We start from the raw sequence: 22891 nt of genomic DNA on the forward strand, positions 1-22891 counted from the left end.
TTAGAATGAATGCAGTACAGGGGTTCTCTATACTGTACTGTGCTTTTTTTCCTGCAGTTTTTGCTGTTCAGATACAAATTAATTAAAGCTTGTCATGTGTGAAAATGTAGGTCACATCGTGGTTATGTTTGGTGATGTTTTGTTATTTTGTTTTTTTTCCCCTCTATACACATTTTTTAATAAAGACCTCACTCGTTTCAATATAAAGCTTCACAGCTCCAATTACTTCCACACTTACATTAATTTAAATGGCTGTTCTACAAACCTATAAGAGGCTAACCATGTTTAGTGCTTCTAAACACACATCAACCTGCTAATATATGCTGTGATTTTCTCACATAAATGGCATAGAGTGCTATACTGGAAATACGTAAAGCGTTTCTAAAGGCATTTTTTTAAAAATTAAAATAATACACATCCTATACTTACCGGACCTGTGCAACTGTATTGCACAGAGTGGCCTGAAACCTCTTCTATCGCGCTGGCACCTCTTCTCCGTCTGCCCCAACAGCAAATCACTTGATATGGGGGCAGATGTATGGGCTTGATCCCAAGACGGCTGTGTGTGTCCATAGACACAAACAGCATGGCTTGACGCAGCTCCTCCTTAGAGCCAATGGCTCCTGCTGCTGCCTCAGTCCCCATGAGCAGTGAGAAAGAGGAGAAAAGATGTACCTGTGCACAGTGTTGGGTCAATTGAGGGAGGTGGGGAGGCACAGAAAATTGTAAAATATGTTTTACCTTAATGCAGGGAATGCTTGTTTGGGGGAGAAGATCCCCCTGCTGACTGTCAAAGCAGGGTCTGATCTTAACATGTTGCACCCTGAATATGGGTGTAACATGTTAAGAAAGGTGACAGTTTTTAGTATTATCACTGATCACTGTATTAGTGTCACTGGTGATGTCAGTGTCAGTTGGAGTCAGATTGCCTGCCACACAGTCCCACTATAAGTCACTGATCACTGCCATTAGTAGTATATTAAAAAAAAAAAAAAAAAAACTCCAGTATATATACCACGTTACCAAACCAATCAATATACACCTTTTGGGATTTTTTTTCCCTACCAAAGACATGTAGCAGAATACATTTGGGAATAAATGTTATGAAGAAATTTGATTTGTTTAAAAATATATATACTAGAGCAGAAAGTTAATAAAATTCTTCAAAATGTTCAGCCTTTCGTTTACATAATAAAAAACCCAGTGCTGATCAAATACGACCAAAAGAAAGCTCTATTTGTGTGAAACAATTATTAAATAGTAAAAAAGTGGCCTGGTCATGAAGGGGATGAAACCTCCCGAGAAGCAGATTAGCTACTTTGCACAGCTGCACCAGGATTTTGCATACGCCAGTTTTAGTAAATCAACTCCATAGTATAAAGTTTGCACTACAAAAACACTTAGACAAAAAGGCATACGTTCATGCAATACAGTCCTGACATGCACTGCTTTTGCACAAGTCATGCAGATGATCAGCAGTCCTGCTAGGGAACAGTGCAACAAAGTGCATGGCACTAGGTGAAAAGTTCAGCACATGTCTAGGCTGATGTAACCTCATCTACATATGGTAGAGATATACAACAAAATCAACACATAGGAATAGAGCAGCATAGTTATCTAAGAAATGATTTAGTGAAGGCCTAGTTTCTGAAGATAGTATTAATGTTTTAAAATAAATTACTTACAACATCTGCGGAAAGCCATTGCTCAATATCTTCCATAAAGTTGTTTTGTGGTACTTGAATCTGGTAGGACAAAAGAGCCTTTATTTCAGTATTTGTATTACAGATCGGGGTGATTAGGCATACTAACTTACAAAAGTAAAAGTCAGTCTGACACCACTAAAATTGCTAATGATAATTAGTATTGCCATGTTTCTGACTATAGCCAGAATGATATGCATACAAAGAGAAATTACTGAAGATAAACAACTCGGAATAGCTTTAAAGAATGTAATGTGCACTTGATGTACATTTAAATCTGAACTCCATGTTTTAGTGCAGTTTAAGGACCTGTTCTCACCTGAATGCAATGGAAAACGCAATGGAAAAAATAAATCCATCGTGTTTAAATGCGTTTTGCAATACCTCAACTTTTTTGCATTTAGATGCTTTTCTTAGTATTTTTCTTTTGACATTGTATTTATAACCATTTGTTTTTTCAAAGACCTGTGTTCACATGCATTAATGTGCTCTGCTAAAACATGCAGCCTGCTCTACTTCTTTCAAACGCATGTAACCACTACACCCATTGAGAAACATTAATTCATTATTATTGTCATTGTATTTGGAAAGTGTTTCGGAATGCATCCAAACTCATCTGGTGTGAACAGGTCCTAATAGTTTAGTTTGAACCAAGCTGGTCCTAAAGCACTATTTACTTGACTAAAATGCAGCAACTGTGGGCAACGTATGAGCTGTACATAGCTACAGTATACAGCACTGTGTTCAGGCAGCAGGAATCTAGTGCAGAACTGAGTTGGGCTGAGTGCTCCCCAGCAATTCACAGGAAGCTTTGTATTCTATGAATGAATAAAAAGCTTTATCTGACTGGCTGAGGTGAAGATTGTTACATCATCTGCTCACCTCTCTGCATCAGCCAATCAGAGAAAGCTTTGTATTCATTCCTAGAATTACCATTTTCAGGCGCAGCTTTTCAGATTGGTGAACCTCTGCCCATCTTTATCTTTGAGACACTGACTCTCCAAGATGCTCTTTTTATACCCAATCATGTTACTGACCTGCTGCCAGTTGACCTACTCAGTTGCAAAATGTTCTTCCAGCTCTTCCTTGTTAGTACCAGTTACTTTACCAGCTTTGTTGCCCCGCCCTAACTTTAAGATGTGTTGCTGCCATCAATTTCAAAATTACCTTTTTTTTCTTAAAATGGTAAATTTTCTCAGTTTAAACATTTGATATGCTTTCTATTTTCTTTGGTGACTAAAATATGGGTTTAAGAAATTTTAAAATCATTGCATTCTGGTTTTATGTAGATTTTACACAGCTTTTTTAGAATTGAGGTTGTGTAAAAGCAAGTTTTTTTTTTTTAATTACAAATATGGATTATCAGTATATATACCTATTGGAACATTAATATTGGACAACGAGCTCCCAAATAATTTAACCTGTATGTGATCATAAGGTTATGGTCGATCAGTATATACTCTATTATTTAAAAAGAATGTTTCCTGCCTCCTATGACCTTTTGGTGATTCACAAATCATAACAGTATGCTTTCTGTACTGTATATCCCTGAAAAAATCTGCAACCTTCCAAGAACTTCAATTAAACAGAACTACAGCATGGTAACTGTGTGGTTGGAAAATGTTTGACTTCTTCTTACTGATGATATTTGAACAGATTAGTTCTATGTAATATTACCTGCTCTGTAAAGGCATTTGTAACAACATTAAAAGTGATGTGTGTCATAACCTATTTATCATTCCTTGTATTACAGAACACTGCAATACTGTATTAAAATTCCAGTTTACTTATTGCTGATATCCCATATCTCCAAAATCTCCATATGTAGCCATGTATAAATTGCAGATTGTTAAACATGTGTTTGTAATGTGAAAGCTTTGCTTTGAAACTGCAAATATGCCATTAAATCCAGTTAAACTGACTGGCGGATTTTTTATCAATTGGGCCACACCTATATCTAGACAGCTGGTGCACTAAACTTCCAAATCACAGACACTTTGTAGAAGGTAAGAAATCCTCCGCTTTCAAATTAAAATCTTGTAGAGTGAGACAATGGACTCTTCTGAAAGATTTGCTTACTACTCAAGTAAATAAAATCAGAAACCTAGAAACAATATTGCATACCATAGAGAGAAATACAAATACAGTCATAGTAGGACCACATACTCTTTGGCGAGGTTTATCTTAATGCGTAACAGATGAATTGGCCAGAAGATCCATCTCTACTACCTTGAATAACTAAGAAAAGTACTTAATTCAAAGAGCAGTTATCAGAGCAATTTTTTTTATTTTTCACATGTTACAATCTGCAGTTTTTGCTAGAAATTACATTAAGAAAAACTTTCACTGCCAGAGCCAATTTTGCAAACACTTAAAAAAAAAATAATAATTTTGGCCATGATAAATTACTCAAAACCCCCCAAACTATGTGTACTATTGTGCTGAACTCTGTGACTGGTCACAGTGATTACATGGTACAGGCTGGGCCAATCACAGTGTATCTGTACCATACAATAGCTTTGGCCAATCAAAGCTTCACAATAGTACACACTGAATAAATGGATTTCATTCATTAAAAAAATGGTTGCTAATAACAGTGATTGTCACTGTTATAAGCAATCAGTGTGTAAAAAAAAATCCTGATCACCTCCCCAGAGTAGCAGTGTCACTATGGTAACAGTACAAGGGTGAAAGGGATATTAAAATGGTTAAAAGCAGAGACCCTGGTGAATAAAATAGAGGTACTTGCACTTTATGTCACATAATTTTAGCACAACAGTTTATCAAGTGCAAAACTCCAAAATTGTCATGGCACGCAATCGCAATATATTACACAAATTGTGGGGAAAAATATGAAAGAGGAGGTTGCACTGCAGTAAATAGATAACCAACATGGTGCTTTAAGGATAAAGTGCAGCGCTATTCATTACATACCAAATAAATAACAAATAAGAAAGTTCTCCAAAGCAGTACTTAGAAAGTCAGTTAAAGTGTTGCTAAACCCACAACAGTAAAATCAGTCTGTATATGCAGTAAAAGCATGTTTGTTATACTCACTGTGAAATTTAAGGGGTTAATTCTCTGCATTGTGTGAAAAGGTGGTTTGATCCTGACTTCACTGATCTTCCCCTTCTTTTGCTGTCCTCAATCATCATGTGATCAGCACAGGGTCAATCAGTACTGTCCAGACAGAGGGTCAGGGGTTATGAAGCCTCATAGGACAGTCAGAGGAGAATGAAAACACCTCCTACAATTATAGTAGTCACAAGACTGCTATATACTGCTGATGAGAAAGTATTTAGCAGTTTATATTTACTAAAATAATTGCATTTCCATGTTCTATGTACTGTGGTAGACCAGATATAGTGAATGCAGGGCCCCGGGTTTAGTAACACTTTAAAACCACCTTGAGTGTGCTGCACCATACTGATCAATCATTGGCTGTGAAGTAACACTGGGGAGTGTGGGTATGCATAGGTCCATCTGTGCTGTCAGACAGGGCCAAAATGTTATCACATATATACTTTGCATAAGAAGAAACTTGCAACTTTAGAATTTCTAAAAACGCAAAAGTGGCTGCTCGGCCCTAAAACCAATATCAGAGTGGTGGGAAGGTATCATTAAAATAAAGGACCGAGTTGGTTTCCCAGCAGATGTCCCTCCTTTTTCTTCTGTCCCCAGGGACAAAGGCAACTCATTCTCAGAAGGAAGAGCCACCACCCCGATGAACAGTGTCACTGGGACAGAAAACTGTCAATCAAAAATTTTCAGATGACATTGGAATAAAGAAGGCGACTCTTTGTTTAGGTGGAGCGATCTATCACCCTGGGAATGTGCCTGCAACATACAAGTGTCAGAGGATTGGGATCCTGGAAGTTATGCCATTATGATACTTTTGAGTGCTTTTGGACCGCTTTACTTTGGAACTCAACATTATGCAGTAAGAGGCTGTATATGCTCATTGGGGCTGGAGGATTATTTTTTATTTATTTTTGACACCACTGCATGGTTTTTGAGAAAGGTGGTTTTAACTGACTAAGGGCTGTTTTGGAGAACTTTCTTGTTATCTGTTGATACATTTATCTTTATTTTATTTTGTTTGTAAAGCATAGTGTTGCACAGGGGCGGACTGGCAACTCATGGGGCCCCCGGACAATAGGGGATCATGGGGCCCCTGTGTCCTTGCCCAAACTCAAAAAAGCTTATGAAAAAGGTACCAGGGGCATCTCATGGGGCCCCCTACTGACCCCGGGCCCTCGGGCAGTGGCCGAGTTTCCAAATGGTCAGTCCGCCCCTGGTGTTGCACTTTATCTTTTAATATCTTAATATTTCTTGCCTGCAAATTGTGTCAGCTGCTTTTGTAATCTTTATGCCCAAGTGCAGATGGATACATCAACAATTGATGCTTGAAATATCCCTGCAGAGCCTTAGCTTAAATAGGAGCTCCACCCAAAATGGGAAGTTCCACTTTAAGCCTGATTGGCGCCTTTGGGGAGTGGGGGGGTAGGGGGTACCCGAATATGGACCCTAGGCGATCAGAAGCAAAAGTTGTCCTCCGCCCCCACCCGTAGTCTTCTGGGACATGCGACAGGTCCCAGAAGACTACAGGGCCATTAAAGCGCAGCGCTTCTCGCAGCCGCCAAGCTGTCACAGACGGGTGCCCACATTGAGGATGCCGGCGCCAGGGAGAGAAGACGGCCGATGAAACCAGCGATGGTCATGCCACCACTTGACCATCTGGTAACTGCCTGTATTTTAAGAGTCAGCAGCTACATTTTTTGTAGCTGCTGACTTTTGTTGTTTTTTTGAACTATGAAAATGGGTCTAGCGTTATTGCTCTCATTCTGACATGCATGGCCATATGTATTGTGTAGTGCAATTTGTGTCTGTGTGTAGGTGCCCCCCCAACGTGCGTGTTTATGTTTATAGGCGTGTTTTGGTGGGGGGAGATCTGAAGGATTACATTTTCTAGAGCAGGGGGTCTCCAAACTTTTCAAAGGGCCAGTTTACTGTACTGCAGACTTTAGGGGTCATTGGGAGTAGAAAATGTCTTGGGCCCAGCATCAGCAAGAATAAACATCAGGGTTGGTGGTCAGTAAGAGGATGAATAGTGCCCCACCATTGGTACCAGTGAAAAGAATTGTGCCCCATCATTGGTGTCAGTGGGAGGAATAGTGCCCCATCATTGTTGTCAGTGGAGGAATAGTGCCCCATCATTGGTATCAGTGGGAGGAATAGTGCCCCATCATTGGTATCAGTGGGAGGAATAGTGCCCCATCATTGGTATCAGTGGGAGGAATAGTGCCCCATCATTGATATCAGTTGGAGGAATAGTGCCCAATCATTGGTAACAGTGGGAGGAACAGTGCCCCATCATTGGTATCAGTGGGAGGAATAGTGCCCCATTGTTGGTGTCAGTGGGAGGAATAGTGCCCCATTGTTGGTGTCAGTGGGAGGAATAGTGCCCCATTGTTGGTGTCAGTGGGAGGAATAGTGCCCTATCATTGGTATCAGTGGGAGGAATAGTGCCCCATCATTGGTATCAGTGAGAGGAATAGTGCCCCATCATTGGTATCAGTGGGAGGAATAGTGCCCCATCATTGGTATCAGTGGGAGGAATAGTGCCCCATTATTAGTATCAGTGAAAGAAATAGTGCCCCATTGTTGGTGTCAGTGGGAGGAATAGTACCTTGTATCATAGGCCACAAGGGCTGGAAAAAGGCTAGCAAAGGGTTGCATCCAGCCCTCTGGCCACAGTTTGGAGACCTCTGCTCTAGATTGTCAACATAAAACAACAGTGCTGATATAATTAGCTGTAATTGTCCTAAGAAAGTAAAATCCTCGAAGGCAGGTAAATGTTTTCTAGTCCCATTAGCAATAGTTGCTGTTGGTTATGCATATTTTATGTATAAGTATATACATACGCTTTACTGTGCCAATTACATTTAAAATGTAAAAGTCTTGTTTTGTAATTGCAGGCCAGCTTGTTTACGCATATGTAAGGGTTATACTGTATATACAGGTTAAATAAAATGGTAAATATACATGAGGGGTCCTAAATATTCATAGGTTACTTGTTTGTGTTATGCGATTTGTGATAAATATTATTTTAAAATGGTAACTTGATTACCTGGTAACACTATAGTTACCTTAATTGGATTTTTTTTAGTACATACAGGGTCTTTTCATCTTGAAGTTAACCACAAGATAAAAAGTGTTTGGTCAGCCAATCACAAACTCCTCAAGCTTTAGTTATTGTATACAGAGGAAAGTTTATAACTGCAAGACAGTATTATGGAAGGAATGATCTAAGAACTACTATATAACAATATCATGCATGGAAGCCACCTAGGTGCATAATATAGATCAGACATATATGCTGGATGTTGGAATGTCTATATGCTTGCCAAGATATGACAGGACAGGAGAACTGGGGACGCTGGAGGCTTCTAATCATTGTATTATTTGCAAGTACTCCGTTGGACTTTATTATCTGTTCTGGGATCCAATAAATGTAACTCTCTGGAAAGAATCAAAGTTGCTACATGGAAATTGGTTAGGATATGGAGTTTGAGTTCTAGAACTGTCTACACACTCCTGATTCGATAGGACTAATATTTATATTAAATTATATTAGTCATCCTCATATTTACATTTACAATAGTTGGCGCAGGGCAGAACCTCTGCAAGGGCATAGAAGACCTGTAAGATGTCTTAGAGACACCCATCACCTGAATTCTTAAATAGGAAACTTCTAAAAATCACGTTGTGGGAACAAGCATTCCTGCTTATAATTCTGAAAGCACAATTTACGCCTGGTTCCGCGTGCCATGCATAGGGCAGCCTATTACCTTCAATGGGCTGTCCTATGCGCATTTGTCACCCTAAAATAGCTCCTGTGCCTTTTTGAGCAGCAAGCCTAGCGCAATTTTTAAACACGTTTTGCTGCACGATTTTGCCAAGTGACAATCACAGCAGACTTGGACAGCGTTTTGAGTACCATTAAGAATAACAGCACTCAAATGTGCAAGAAGGACAAACCCAGAGAAATTCTTCAAATATATCAATAGTAAAAAGGTCCGGTCTGAGCATGTGGGCCCTACAAACTAACCTAGAATGGGTGACTGGGAACAGAGAGGAGGCAAATGTATTATATACCTTTTTCAACTCTGTGTATACAAAGGAGCATGTGGAGCTCATGTCCATAATGAGGATAATATTGACAAAGCCCGAAGGAACCACTGTGGCTTAAATTGATATATTCCAGAAATACTTAGACAGGATAAAGGTGAATAAAGCACCTAAGCCAGATGGCATACAGTCACCCATGTGTCCTAAAAGAATTGAGCTCTGTCATTTCAAAGCCACTGTTTAAAATTTTTTTAGGGACTCTTACAAGAGAGTTTAATTAAAAAAAACAAAACAAAAAAGACACACAGATGAGTTTATGCTAGAAATAAGAAAATAGCAACAGACAGCATAGATTCATGAAAGACAGCAGTTGTCAAACAAAGCTGATTTCTTTTTATGAGGGGATAAGCAAAAATTTAGACAAAGGGGTAGCTGAGGACGTAGTATACTTGGATTTTGAAAATGCATTTGACACAGTTCCCCACACGGCTAATGTGTAAGGTAATGTCTACGGGCTTGGAAAAATCAGTATGTAAATGGATAGAAAACTGGCTAAAAGATTGTATTCAGAGAGTAGTGGTTAATGATTCATATTCTGAATGGTCTAGGGATGTTAGTGGTGTACCCCAACGTTCAGTGTTGGGACCCTTACTTTTTTTTAATATATTTATAAATGATATGATATAGGGTCTGGGATTAAAGTAGCATTTGAGTCTTTGCAGATGATACCAAGCTATACAGTGGAAAAACATCATTACATGATGTCTTCAACTTACAAGCCAACCTCAATGCACTGTTTAATTGGGCAACTATATAGCAAATGAGGTTTAATGTTAATAAATGTAACGTTATGCATTTGGGGGCTAAACAAAAAAAAAGCATACATCAAACATACTGCGATTCCAAAGCAAGCAAAATCCTTTCTTGTATTAAAACAGGCATGGACTGGGGAGGGGGAGGGGGAGAGAGAGAGAGAGACAGACATGACATTTTACCCCTGTACAAATCATTAGTAAGACCTTTGCTTTGGAAGAATAAATCACCTCTAATGTTGGGTGTCCTACATGTGTGGATGTTGCTGCATTATAAAAAAAACTATTAGAATAGTTTTTCACATTTTAGAATGAGGTGCCTCAAGACTGTCCATAATTTTAAAGGGTACCTTGACTGGAAAAAGGTTGAGAAACACTGATCTACAATATGTAGTTCAGTTTTGGGCACCAATGCACAAAAAGGATATAGAAACAAAACTGGAAATAGTGCAGAGAAGGGCAACCAAACTGATAAGAGACATGGAGGAGCTCAGCTATGAGGAAACAGAGTAACGGAATGTATTTTCTCTTGAGAAAAGGAGATTAAGGGGGGATATGATCAACATGTATAAAATACATCCGTGGTTCATATAGTGAACTCGGTGTAGTTGTTCACTTTAAAGTCATCACAAAAGGACAGCTGGAGGAAAAGAGATTTAATCTCCAAATACATAAAGGCTTCTTTAGAGTAAGAGCTGTGAAAATGTGGAACAGACTTCCTCAAGAGCTGGTTCTGGCCAGCTCAGTGGATTGTTTTAAAAAAAGGCCTGTATTATTTCCTAAATGCACATAATATATCTGGATACTAACATTTATACGGAAGGTTGATTCAGGGAAAATCTGCAAATTGCATCATGCTTTAATGGGGTTTTTTTTTTTGCTTTCCTCTGGATCAACTATGGATATAGGATTGGGTATTCGGAGGGATTCTATTTATGTTTTCCTTTCCTCTATGGGTTGAACTAGATGGCAATATATAAAAATAGTCAATTAAAATATTAAATAACAAAATCCAGTCAGTCATCGAGCAAAAAACAGCTTCAAGCCACATATTACTACCACAGTACTTTGTTTCGGCTGCTATATGTCATCAGTCTGATGTTCAGCGTCCTTCAACCCATTTTCTCAGAGTGCAGGTCATCCTGGGCCTGCTCTAGCTTGTTACTGGCCAGAAGGAGAAGCAGCACAATGATGAGCTCATTTTTCTGTTGCTCTGCTTACTCTTAGCACACTTCTTGTCCATACATCATTCCTCTCAAACTCCAGCCCTGTAGTACAGGGACTGCAAGAAGCTGTTACCGGGTCAAATCCAGGTACTTACACTGCTTGCATTTAAAAAGTACATTTAATTATGTAACTAACTTTAATAAACTGGCAACCACACCAGACAGGAATATCAGATAGATTTAGCCTAAATGACATGAGAAGACCAGCCTGCTGGGTTATGTGGTTTTACAGAGATGTATAGAATTATTACATACCGCTCCGGTATTTTGCTGTCGAGTATCCAGGGCTCCTGCAAGACCATCTGCAGCCTGTGGATCCTCATACTTCACACTGATTGAGACAAATGTGTCAAGAGATATACAGTTACAAGGAAGCAAAAATAAAAGAATGGGAAAATTATATAAAAATATGTGATATAAAAAAAAATAGAGATAGAGATGTAAGCATAATAACTATAAACTTAGCAAATAAGGACAAAAGGAACAACAGACGTGGGAGAAGGCCACAAGTTTCTGATATATGGATGTGCAATAAACGGTTACAGCATATTACAGCAAAACGTAACCTTGGATTTGAATGAAGATGATCATACTAAACAGCACTTATTTTCTGTCAGACAAGCTATCAAGGTTCTTTGACAGAATGGATTAAATCAAGCAATGGTCTACAGGATTTAAAGAGGAAAGCTTGACCACAAACCGCAAAATAAAACTTTCCTGAAAGTACAACACCACAAGAGCTAATGTCCAAGAAAGAGAAAAACCCAATCCAAAGCCAAATGTAAATTGCTGTGTAGGATTAATGTCAGTAGGCAACCTGAGGCTGCTGTATATAGTTGGATTCAGTCCACGGTATGAAGGGATTATTTTAGGTTGCTGAAGGTCAATCCGATCATAGAAATGTTCGTCAGAGAGAGGTCCGCTGTTCACGATGGCCTCCAGGATAAAGTAGATCCCCACCACCATGCCACTAATCAGGAAGAATGGTACAAAAGCTCTTAAGTGCTTGCACCAGCCACACAGCTCAGAAAGGTGCATGGTTAACAAAAGGCAGATACAAGTCCAAGTAAAGAACCAGAGGCAAAACAATGTTAAGAAAGAGCAAACGGTTGGATGAAAATAAAAAGGTGCATGCGCGTGACATGAAAAAAAAAAAAGAGGCAGAAATAAAAATGTAAGTTCAAACGAAAGTTGTAATCCTTGAAGCTAGAGACGATCAATACAGACAGAAAAGCAGCAGGAGACCTGTGGAAGATATGTGTGCGCCAGAGAGGAGTCAGAAATAGAATATAGACCAAGACGAGAGTAATTTGATGTCACCATCAACATCCAAGTGCCCAAAAGCAGCTTTCACTCCCCTTCAATGAGTAATGTTCATAAGGGGTCAACTTTCACCTTCAGTTACCTCACATGACTGGCCTAGGGTTTCTCAGTACATAGAACTTTGATTTACAACACCAAGCACTATTCATTCTCCTACACACAGCTGCAGACCTCTGCGTGTCATGAACCTTGAAATCACTATAGATTTTAAAACATCTTAAAATTATATATAACGCTTAAAATAATTATACACACATACATACACCACACAAAATAAATATTACATACACACCCACACTGCAAACACAATATCTACTTATCTTAAACTAAATTGTAAACCCCAGTAAATATGGCCCTGTCTCAAATTTTTTGAGATGTGTTGCTGCCATGAATTTCAAAATTACGTTTCTTTTTCTTAAAATGGTAGTTTCTTGGTTTATTTTTCAGCAAATGATTGCATTCTGTTTTTATGTAGATTTTACACAATGTCCCAACTATTTTGGAATTAGGGTTGTACAGTGCAGACCTACTACAAAAATGCCAGCTACCATCTTGTATTAATGTGATTACTAAAATGTTAATCTGATCTTTTATTACTGAAAGGGATTAAGGGGCTTGATATCTCTCATTTTACTGGACATTCTATGTATCCTGTTAGTTTTCAATACAGAGAACAGAGCTGAAAACTGAGCAATTAGGCCTGACCTGCTTCTGACAGCACATGATGCTGCTCTGTTCTGATCAGCTGTTAACAGCACAATAGTCTCAACTACATACATACTAAACATACTGCAAATAGCACATCAGTTTTACATTAGAATTCAATTCAGTTTACATCTGTTTTTACATCCTCCCACCAGTGTCCTTAGCAATCATGACTCATCCCTGGCATCAGCAAAATGTAAAAACAGCTGGCATTAAAATACATTTAACCACAAGCCTACAGTGCACTTATACCCCCTTCCTGCCCAGGCCAATTTCCAGCTTTCAGCGCTGTCGCACTTTGAGTGACAATTGCGCGGTCATGCAACACTGTACCCATATGAACTTTTCATCATTTTTTTGTGACAGATAGAGCTTTATTTTGGTGGTATTTAATCACCTCTGGGTTTATTTTTTCTTAAACCAAAAACCACTGAAAATTTTGAAAAAAAATGTTTTAGTTTTTGTTATAAAATTTTGTAAATAAGTGATTTTTCTCCTTCACTGATGTGCGCTAATGAGGCTGCAGTGATGGGCACTGATGAGGAGGCACTGATGAGGAGGCACTGATGGGCATTGACAGGCATCACTGATGGGCACTGAAAGGCAGCACTGATACATGGCACTGATAGACGGCACTGACTGGCACTGTTAAGCGACACTGATAGGCGGCACTGACTGGCAGCACTGATAGGTGACACTAACTGACACTGATGGGTGGCACTGTCTGGCACTGATGGGTGACACTGAAAGGCAGCTCAGATGGGCACTGATATGTGGCATTGATGTGCACTGGTAGGCACTGATATGTGGCAATGATGTGGCACTGATGGACACTGAGGTGGCACTGCTGTGGCTACACTGATCATCAGGGCACAGTGATCATCAGTGCCCTGATCATCAGTGTACATGTCCCTTCCACGGAAAGCCGATTACCGGCTCTCCTCTCCTCACGAGCTGTCAGCGTGACAGCTTGAGAGGAGAGAAATGCCGATAACCGGATTTCCCTGTTTACATGTGATCAGTGATTGGACACAGCTGATTACATGACTGAGCCGACATCGTCGGCTCTTTCTGTGATCGGTGATCCGCTGTGTCCGAGGGACACAGCGCACCGCCGATCGCCACGCACTCCCTGAGCTGTGCATGCGCGGTGAGATTCAGAGGACGTCATATGACATCCTCCCAGAACGAGAGAACCACCTTGCGTCTGTCATATTACTATATGGCGGGTGGGAGGTGGTTAAAAAAAAAAACAACAACAACAACAAGCAGGTCGTGAGGTGTCCCCCCCTTCCCCCCACCTTCAATCTGTACCAAACTTTTTTTTTTACTTCAGCAAGAGGGGGAAGCAGAGCTGTTATTCGGAGTTAGGAAGTGGTCAGCGTCTGTCATTAATTGTGACTGACATAGACTTACATTGCTGAATGACGTGGTTGAAGGATGGGGACTTTCTCTTTTAAATAAAGGACTTGCCAAAAGCTGAGCTGTATGCTGGCTTTAAACAACCAATTAAAAAAACAGTCTGTTGTCTATTTACATCCATTCTGGACCTCGATGGAGCCTTCCATTTAAAAAACAAAACAAAAACGAACCTGAACGAATATGGATGCAAATGGATGATCATCTGTTTGTGCATAGGAATGGATTGCTGTTTGTTTTTCAACCAATCCATCAACGAATGGATGAAAAATGGACAGAAAAAAAATGGACAGTTGGAAAGGGGCCCTAAAGAAAAACTACCACAAGGAGTCCCTGTGCATATAGTATTCGCCCCAATAAAATCTGTACAGTGGATGTTGAATAAAAGAAATACTGTATCTGTCAATGCTAGCTGTAGCTCAACTCCTCGAGAAGACTAAAAATATAGGTGCGTCCATGAGAGGTTTACAGCCAGTGCTGAGCGCTGCCCCCTCTCCATTCTGCAGCGCTGTCTACCGATCTCACCTGATTAGTGCATACAGAGTCTGTACCTTCAGCGTGCTGTTTACATGAATGGAAAGAGTTGTCAGCTTGAGTGGTATATCACTGCAGCTGCTGAAAAAGACTTTCATTCACAAAGAAACAAGCTGACAATAGTACCAGCTATTACATATTTCTGAGACAGATTAGTCTAGTACTTCGATTGTGCTGTTGTCGGCTTATGTTTTTATGAATGAAAGCCCATTTCTCCTGCTGCAATCATTGACCACACAAACTGATGGTTTACAGTCATTCTGTGCTCTGAATAGCAGGCGGCAGGTCTGAAACCTGCATGCACTAAACAGAAGAGATGAGCAGAACAAAGTTCTGTCTGGCAGCGTGGGAGGGGGGGGGGAGGATTGGGGAGGTATGTGCAGGCTTAGTGCAAGGGCATACTCTACAGGAACCATCCAATCTTGCAGGAAGCTCTTCTCCATACGATATTGCTGAGCAAAACATTCTGGGTGAGGCCAGACACCATACAGGATGAACACTATGAGCTAGTGGACTGGAAAGAAATTAGCAGGCTTACACAATCCAAGGGACCCCATGCAAGTGAACTTGGGGTCAGCAGATTCAGGCTACCATAATGCTAAAATCTGGAGTTAAGACTTACCAGCAGCTCTATTTCTAGGAGTCTGTCCTGGAACCTCCTCAGACAGGAACAGGAAACACATCACTAAAAACATTTTAAAAGGACGTTCTTCTGCCAAATTGGTCAGTTTTAAACAAGTGCCGAAAGAGAAAACCTGAACAGAACAGAAAGCGCATAACACAAGGACGGGAATCCTGTTGTCCTGGAAGACTCGTAGAAATAGAGTTACCTGCAAGTCTAACTCCGGATTTCCCAAATCACCTGCCAGGACAGCATATGAGATGATTAGTGAGAACTTACCAAACTAGGGAGGGGCAATTAAAGAAAAAAAATCTGACATGTCTCCTACCACAGGGCTGATAAATATCAAAGACATGGTGGACCATGTTTTATTAAATTCTCAACAGAAAGAAAAGCAAGGCAGGAGACCAAACTGCAGGAAAAAGTCTAAGCCACATAAGAAAATAGGAGCTCAAAGCACACAGGACTGATTCCAAAAAATCATACTCAGATATAAAAGAACTAAACCCTATTGAGGCTCTGGTCAACTAGGGATATAGGAATACACCTAAAGCCTGTGTGGTCAATGTAATAAGGTTAAATGGAGAGTTTTAATGAGCGGTCTATTTAGTTCAGATACTTGTGCTCATTGCTGTATGTAGAATACAAAAAAGCATATAGATGAATCAGAGTGACTTGCGAGCTACAGGTGTGATAATTACTAGAGGATCGCAAACATGAAACACATAACTACAACTGTGTTGGAAATATCAACAAATTTATGTTGCGCTCCTAAATACTTCTCAATAAATAATAATTAAATTATTACCATTAAATTAATTCAAATTATGATACAAATAACTAATAAAAGTGTATAAATACCAAAAAATATTTAAATAGATAATTTCAACTAATCAATCTCCTCCAAATAAATATCAAAATAATTCCACATGAAATACTCCTCTAAAAAAATATTTTACCAAGTGCTCATAAATCATCTATTAGTGACATGATGTACTTACTAATACCCTCAATTTCATTTATATTCATAATACCCTCATTTAATATAATAAAAATAATAAACCAACTAATAACCCTCAACTAAAACGCATTTAAATGATCCCCCATAAATAAAAATAACCAAATGCTCATAAATAATTAGTAGTGATTAGTATGAATCCAAATATCATCAAAATAATAGTCCCATTGAATAAATTTAGTTGAGGGTTATTAGTTGGTTTATTATGTTTTTATTATATTAAATTAGGGTATTATGAATATAAATGAAATTGAGGGTATTAGTAAGTACATCATGTCACTAATAGATGATTTATGAGCACTTGGTAAAATATTTTTTTAGAGGAGTATTTCATGTGGAATTATTTTGATATTTATTTGGAGGAGATTGATTAGTTGAAATTATCTATTTAAATATTTTTTGGTATTTATACACTTTTATTAGTTATTTGTATCATAATTTGAGTTAATTTAATGGTAATAATTTAATTATTATTTATTTAGAAATATTTAGGAGCGCAACATATATTTGTAGACAAAAAAGCATATAAATGAAGAAAATGGAATATAACTATTTGCATGCAAGCTGAAACAGACTAGCCACAACACATCATACATGGATTGACAAGGTCAGAGTGATGGAGGAGACAAACACCCTATACAAAAATATAAGCACATAAAGGTCTGCTGCAAAAGCATACATCCAGCTACTTTCCACCACCTACATCATTGTAAATGAATGGACCCATGCCCCCACCCCCATTGTGCACGAATAACAAACACATGCCCAATAAATCTCTGTCATGGTGGCATTGCTGATACCCTAAAGCTACTGTACACCTACTGTCACCAAAAACAGCAGTAGAGTGCTGGCCTAAATGTAAATGTAACTTCAGTACTTCAGAAAATGTTAGGGGATACCAAGATTCCTCTGCAATAAGTCTCCAAATGCACACTTATTTGTGGGGGGAGTATAATGGTAGCAATGTACATAACACTATCAAGGTTACTGACAACCATTAACAAATAGTATAAGTATAATCAACTAGCAGTTAGACAAAAAGACTGGTATGAAGCCTGCATTGACTTAAAATACAGAATGGCAACATATCAAAGGCATTCATAAGGATTACCACAAAAGCAGACAATCCGCACAATGCAAAAAGTATGGCTATACGCTTGTAAAAAACATAAGTTGTAGTTAAGGATGAGCACTACATAAATGCAGCAATATAAACTATCACAGCATCTACACATGAAGTCATGGAAGAGGTATACCATTGGGGTACAGGACAGACACCACTCAACATGCATCAATAAATGAGTGGATCAAACCTCAATACAAAAAATGTGCACTGAACCATGTAAATGATTAAAAATAACAATCAATCCATGTGTCACTGTGATATTATATATATATTCATTCCAAAGTCAATATAAAGTGCAACAGTGGTAGAGAAAAAAATTCCATTAAAAAAATCCGTAAATAAAGTCCCATAAACAATTCAATTTCCTACTGCAATTAAGTTGATCTTCGGAAAGTGCAAGGAAGATCCAGTTTCCACATCATGTACAACAGAGTGCCCTTCACCCCACCTTATGGGTATCAGCTCACCTTAATTGTTGGACCCCCACTAATAAAAAGAGGCCAACTGTGCTTTATTTACGTGTACAAATGGGAAGCAAAAAGACACTGATAGTGCAGATCATTCTCGTGATTTTTATTGAAAATGATTAAAAAAAAAAGAAAAAGAAAACCTCACATTTCAGCAGATAAAACCAGGCTTGTCACATCCATATTCCAATATATGACATCCAGACTCATCACCGTGATGACCTTACCACTAGTCTCGTGCATTCAAGGCTTCCTCAAAGGCTAATGAATGTGACCAGCATCACACTATATATAGTGGGGAAAAGAATTATTTGATCCCCTGCAGATTTTGTAAGTTTGTCCACTTACAAAGAAATGCAGGGTCTATAATTTTTTTATCATAGGTGTATTTTAAATGATAGAAACAGAATATGAACCAGAAATCCAGAAAAAAAACACATGATACAAAATGTTATAAATTGAGTTGCAGTTCAGTGAGTAAAATAAGTATTTGATCCACAAGCAAAACAAGACTTAGTACTTGGTGGAGAAACCCTTGTTGGCAAGCACAGAGGTAAGATGTTTCTTTCAGTTGGTTACCAGGTTTGCACACACCTCTGGAGGTCCACTCTTCTCTAAATCCTAAAGGATAAGTTCACCTGTTAGACAAAAATAATACATTTATTATTTTTATCTACACGAGCCTGGAAAGCATTGCACCAGCAATCAGTAGTTCACTGAAGCCATGCAGGCCTCCTGCAGAACTGTCAGAATATCTGTTTGCCATATGGGATGTACAATCGGATATTCTCTAGATCAACTTTACCTATAAATGTTAGTATCCAGTTATATTCTGTGTATCTAAGAACAAATCCAGGTCTTTTTTAAAGCAATCCACTGATCTGGCCAGAACCAACTCTTGAGGGAGTCTATTCCATATTTTCACAGCTCTCACTGTGAAGAAACCTTTCCGTGTTGGGAGATTAACTTTCTTTTCCTCCAGACGTAAAGAGTGCCCACTTACATCTGTGATGACTTCAAGGTGAATAGCTCTACACCGAGTTCACTATATGAACCACTGATGTATTTATACATGTTGATCATATCCCCCCTTAATCTCCTTCTCAAATGAGAATACATTCAGTTTCTCTAATCTTTCCTCATAGCTGATCTCCTCCATGCCTCTTATCAGTTTGGTTGCCCTTCTCTATACTTTCTCCAGTTCCCCAATGTTCTTTTTGTGAATTGCTGCCCAAAACTGAACTGCATATTCCAGATGAGGTCTTATTAATGATTTGTACAGGAGTAAAATTATCTCTCTCTCCGGAGTCTATGCCTCTTAATAGAAGAGCGGATTTTGCTCACTTTAGAAACCGCAGCTTGGCACTGAATGCCATTATTAAGCTTGTGATCTACCAGAGCTCCCAGATCCTTCTCCACCATTGATTCCCCCAGTTGTACTCCCACTAGTATGCATGATGCATGCATATTCTTATCCCCCAAATGCATAACCTTACATTTATCAACATTAAACCTCATTTGCCACAGTTGCCCAACAGTGCATTGAGGTCAGCTTGTAAGTTGAAGACATCCTGTAAGCACGTTATTCCACTGCACAGCTTGGTGTCATCTGCAAAGACTGAAATGGTATTTTTAATCCCAGACCCTATATTGTTTATAAATATATAAAAAAAAATAAGGGTCCCAACACTGAACCTTGGGGTACACCACTGAAAACCCTAGGCCAGAGTATGAATCATTAACCACTACTCTGAATATGATCTTTTAGCCAGTCTTCTATCCATTTACGTATAGATTTTTCCAGCCCCATAGGCTTTGCCTTACACATTAGCCGTGTGTGGGGAACTGTGTCAAACGCTTTTGCAAAATCCAAGTATACCACGTCCACCAACACCCCTCTGTCCAAGGTTTTGCTCACCTCCTCATAAAAATAAATCAGATTTGTTTGACAACTTTTTTCTTTCATGAATCCATGCTGTCTGTTGCTTAAAATATTATTTTCCAGCAAGAACTCATCTATGTGGTCTTTTATTAAACTCTCCAGTATCCTCCCAACTATAGAAGCTAAACTAACAGGTCTATAATTACTTGGTAAAGAGTTTGACCCATTTTTAAATATTGACAGCACATTGGACTTATGCCAATCCAGTGCACTATGCCAGTCATTAAAGAGTCCCTAAAAATGAAAAACCATGGCTTTGAAATTACAGAGCTCAATTCTTTAAGGACCCATGGGTGTATGCCATCCAGGTGCTTTTTTCACCTTTATTCTGGATCATATCAGCTGTGAGCCAATGTGGATCAACTGGAGCTGTGTCAATACCATGCCCATTATGGACAAGAGCTCCCTCATGCTCCTTTGTACACACAAAGCTGAAGAAGGCATTTAATAAATTTGCCTTCTCTTTGTCCCCAGTCACCCACTCTAGATTATTTTGCAAAGGGCCTACATGCTCGGACCGGACCTTTTACTATTAATATATTTGAAGAATTGTTTTGGGTTGGTCCTGTTATCTTTTGCAATCTGTCGTTCGTTTTCAATTTTTGCAGCCTTTAATTCCTTTTTGCATATTCTGTTATATTCTTTGTAATGTTTAAACTATGATCGCATTCCTTCATTTTTATATTTAATAAAAGCTCTTTTCTTATTATCTAGTGATTTTTTTTAACTTTAGCCGTAAGCCACATAGGTTTGATGTTTTGCCTTTTAAACTTGTTGCCCATAGCACCGTGGTAGTTCACTGAAGTTTATTCAAGCGTGGTACCGTGATAAGTTGCCACCTGTGCAATAAGTCCATCCATGAAATTTCCTTGCTACTAAATATTCCACGGTCAACTGTTGGTGGTATTATAACAAAGTGGAAGCAACTGGGAGCAACAACTCACCAACGAAATGGTAGGCCACATAAAAGGACAGAGCGGGGTCAGCGCATGATGAAGGGCATAGTGCGCAGAAGTCACCATCTGTCCGCAGAGTCAATAGTTAAAGACCTCCAAACATTGTGTGGGCTTCAGATTAGTACAGCAATAGTGCGTACAGAGCTTCATGGAATAGGTTGCATCCAAGCCTTACATCATCAAGTGAAATGCAAAGCTTCGGATGCAGTGGTGTAAAGCACTCTCCCACTGGACTCTACAGCAGTGGAAATGTGTTCTCTGGAGTGATGAATCACACTTCTCTGTCTGGAAAACCAATGGACATGTCTGGGTTTGGCAGTTGCCAGGAGAACGGTACTTGCATGATTGCATTTTGCCAAGTGTAAAGTTTGGTGGAGGGGGGATTATGATGTGGGGTTGTTTTTCAGGGGTTGGGCTTGGCCCCTTAGTTCCAGTGAAGGGAACTCTTAAGGCATCAGCATACCAAGACATTTTGGACAATTTCATGCTCCCAACTTTGTGGAAATAGTTTGGGGATGGCCCCTTCCTGTTCCAACATGACTGCGCACCAGGGCACAAAGCAAGGTCCATAAAGACATGGATGAGCAAATTCTTGGTGGAGGAACTTAACTGGCCTGCACAACCCAATAGAACACCTTATGGTGTAATTACAGTGGAGATTGCAAGCCTGGCCTTCTCGTCCGACATCAGTGCCTGACTTCACAAATGCACTTCTGGAAGAATGGTCAAAAACATTCCCAAAGACACACGCCTAAACTGTGTGGACAGCCTTCCCAGAAGAGTTGAAGATGTTATACCTGCAAAGGAGTGGCCAAATCAATATTGAATCCTATGGCCTAAAACTGGGATGCCATTAAAGTTCATGTGCGTGTAAGGGTAGGTGTCCCAATACTTTTGGCAATAGTGCGTGTGTGTGTGTAATCACCATGGCAGCCAATTCACTGACAAGCCACCATGTTGTCAAAGACAGACTATAGAGCACCAAGTCATAAACAGCAAGAATATCGTGTGTCGGGTCTAATCAATACCCGACCTCGATACTGACAAACGGCACTCTCAAGCAATTTACACTCTAAATACAACAGAACATAATTAAATCCGGATGTCCGAATAATAACACAATCAAAATCAAGCATAAGTGGTTAAGCAGAGTATGTTCAGAGCTGGTCCATTAGACCAGCCCTCCCCACATAAGCAATGTTTAATTCATATGTATACCACTCATTTCACAACCCAGGGCAAAATAAACATGCATACATATATCCCCAGTACCCACCTTAAAAAAAAAAAAAATACCTCAAAAAATCCAAATAAAATCAACAGATATAGAATTAAAAAATTAAAAAAAAAAAACAAAAAACTTATAGGAAAACAAAATTGTATATATATATATAATCTATATCTATCTCTATATATATATATCTATCTCTATATATATATATCTCTATATATATATATATATATATATATATATATATATATATATATGTAATATTTAACATTTAACAAGCACCCATTATAGATAAAAACACCTACTAAAAATATACTGAGAGAGAATAAATATCAGACATTGCTGATAGAGCAGTTCAAATCAAACTCAATATTCAGCCATTCCTATCATATGCTATGAAGAAAGTTCTCGTGCTAACCCTAACATTTATCAATTAGTAGGTCTAAAAATTCAATCTCCTGATCCTTAACCTTCCAATCCAGTATGAAATTATTGTTATTCCTGTTCAGGTGTGACTTAAAATCCTCCAGACTTAACAAATCACCTTCCCAAACAAACATATCATCTATGAAGCGCCTATAAAATTTCAATTCCTGAGTTGATTAAAAATGACCTCATATTCCCATTTGGAAATAAAAATGTTGGCTACACTGGGGGCAAATGTTGCCCCCTTTGC

General features: G+C 38.9%; 1 protein-coding gene across 1 annotated transcript in view; it reads right to left on the reverse strand.

Annotated features, from left to right (window-relative positions):
- The window catches only part of TOM1 (target of myb1 membrane trafficking protein), a 227634-nt gene that overhangs the window by 9220 nt on the left and 195523 nt on the right, over positions 1–22891 (reverse strand). The window contains exons 12-13 of the mRNA XM_089674236.1: positions 11128–11203; positions 1686–1745 (exon numbers count right to left, since the gene is read on the reverse strand). Of these exons, the coding sequence (XP_089530362.1) occupies positions 1686–1745; positions 11128–11203 (136 nt within the window). The remainder of the gene's footprint in view (positions 1–1685; positions 1746–11127; positions 11204–22891) is intronic.

This window comes from Staurois parvus, unplaced genomic scaffold (assembly GCF_062004578.1).
Source record: "Staurois parvus isolate SC_StPar_1 unplaced genomic scaffold, SC_StPar_1.0 ptg000149l, whole genome shotgun sequence".
NCBI classification, from domain to species: Eukaryota; Metazoa; Chordata; class Amphibia; order Anura; family Ranidae; genus Staurois; species Staurois parvus.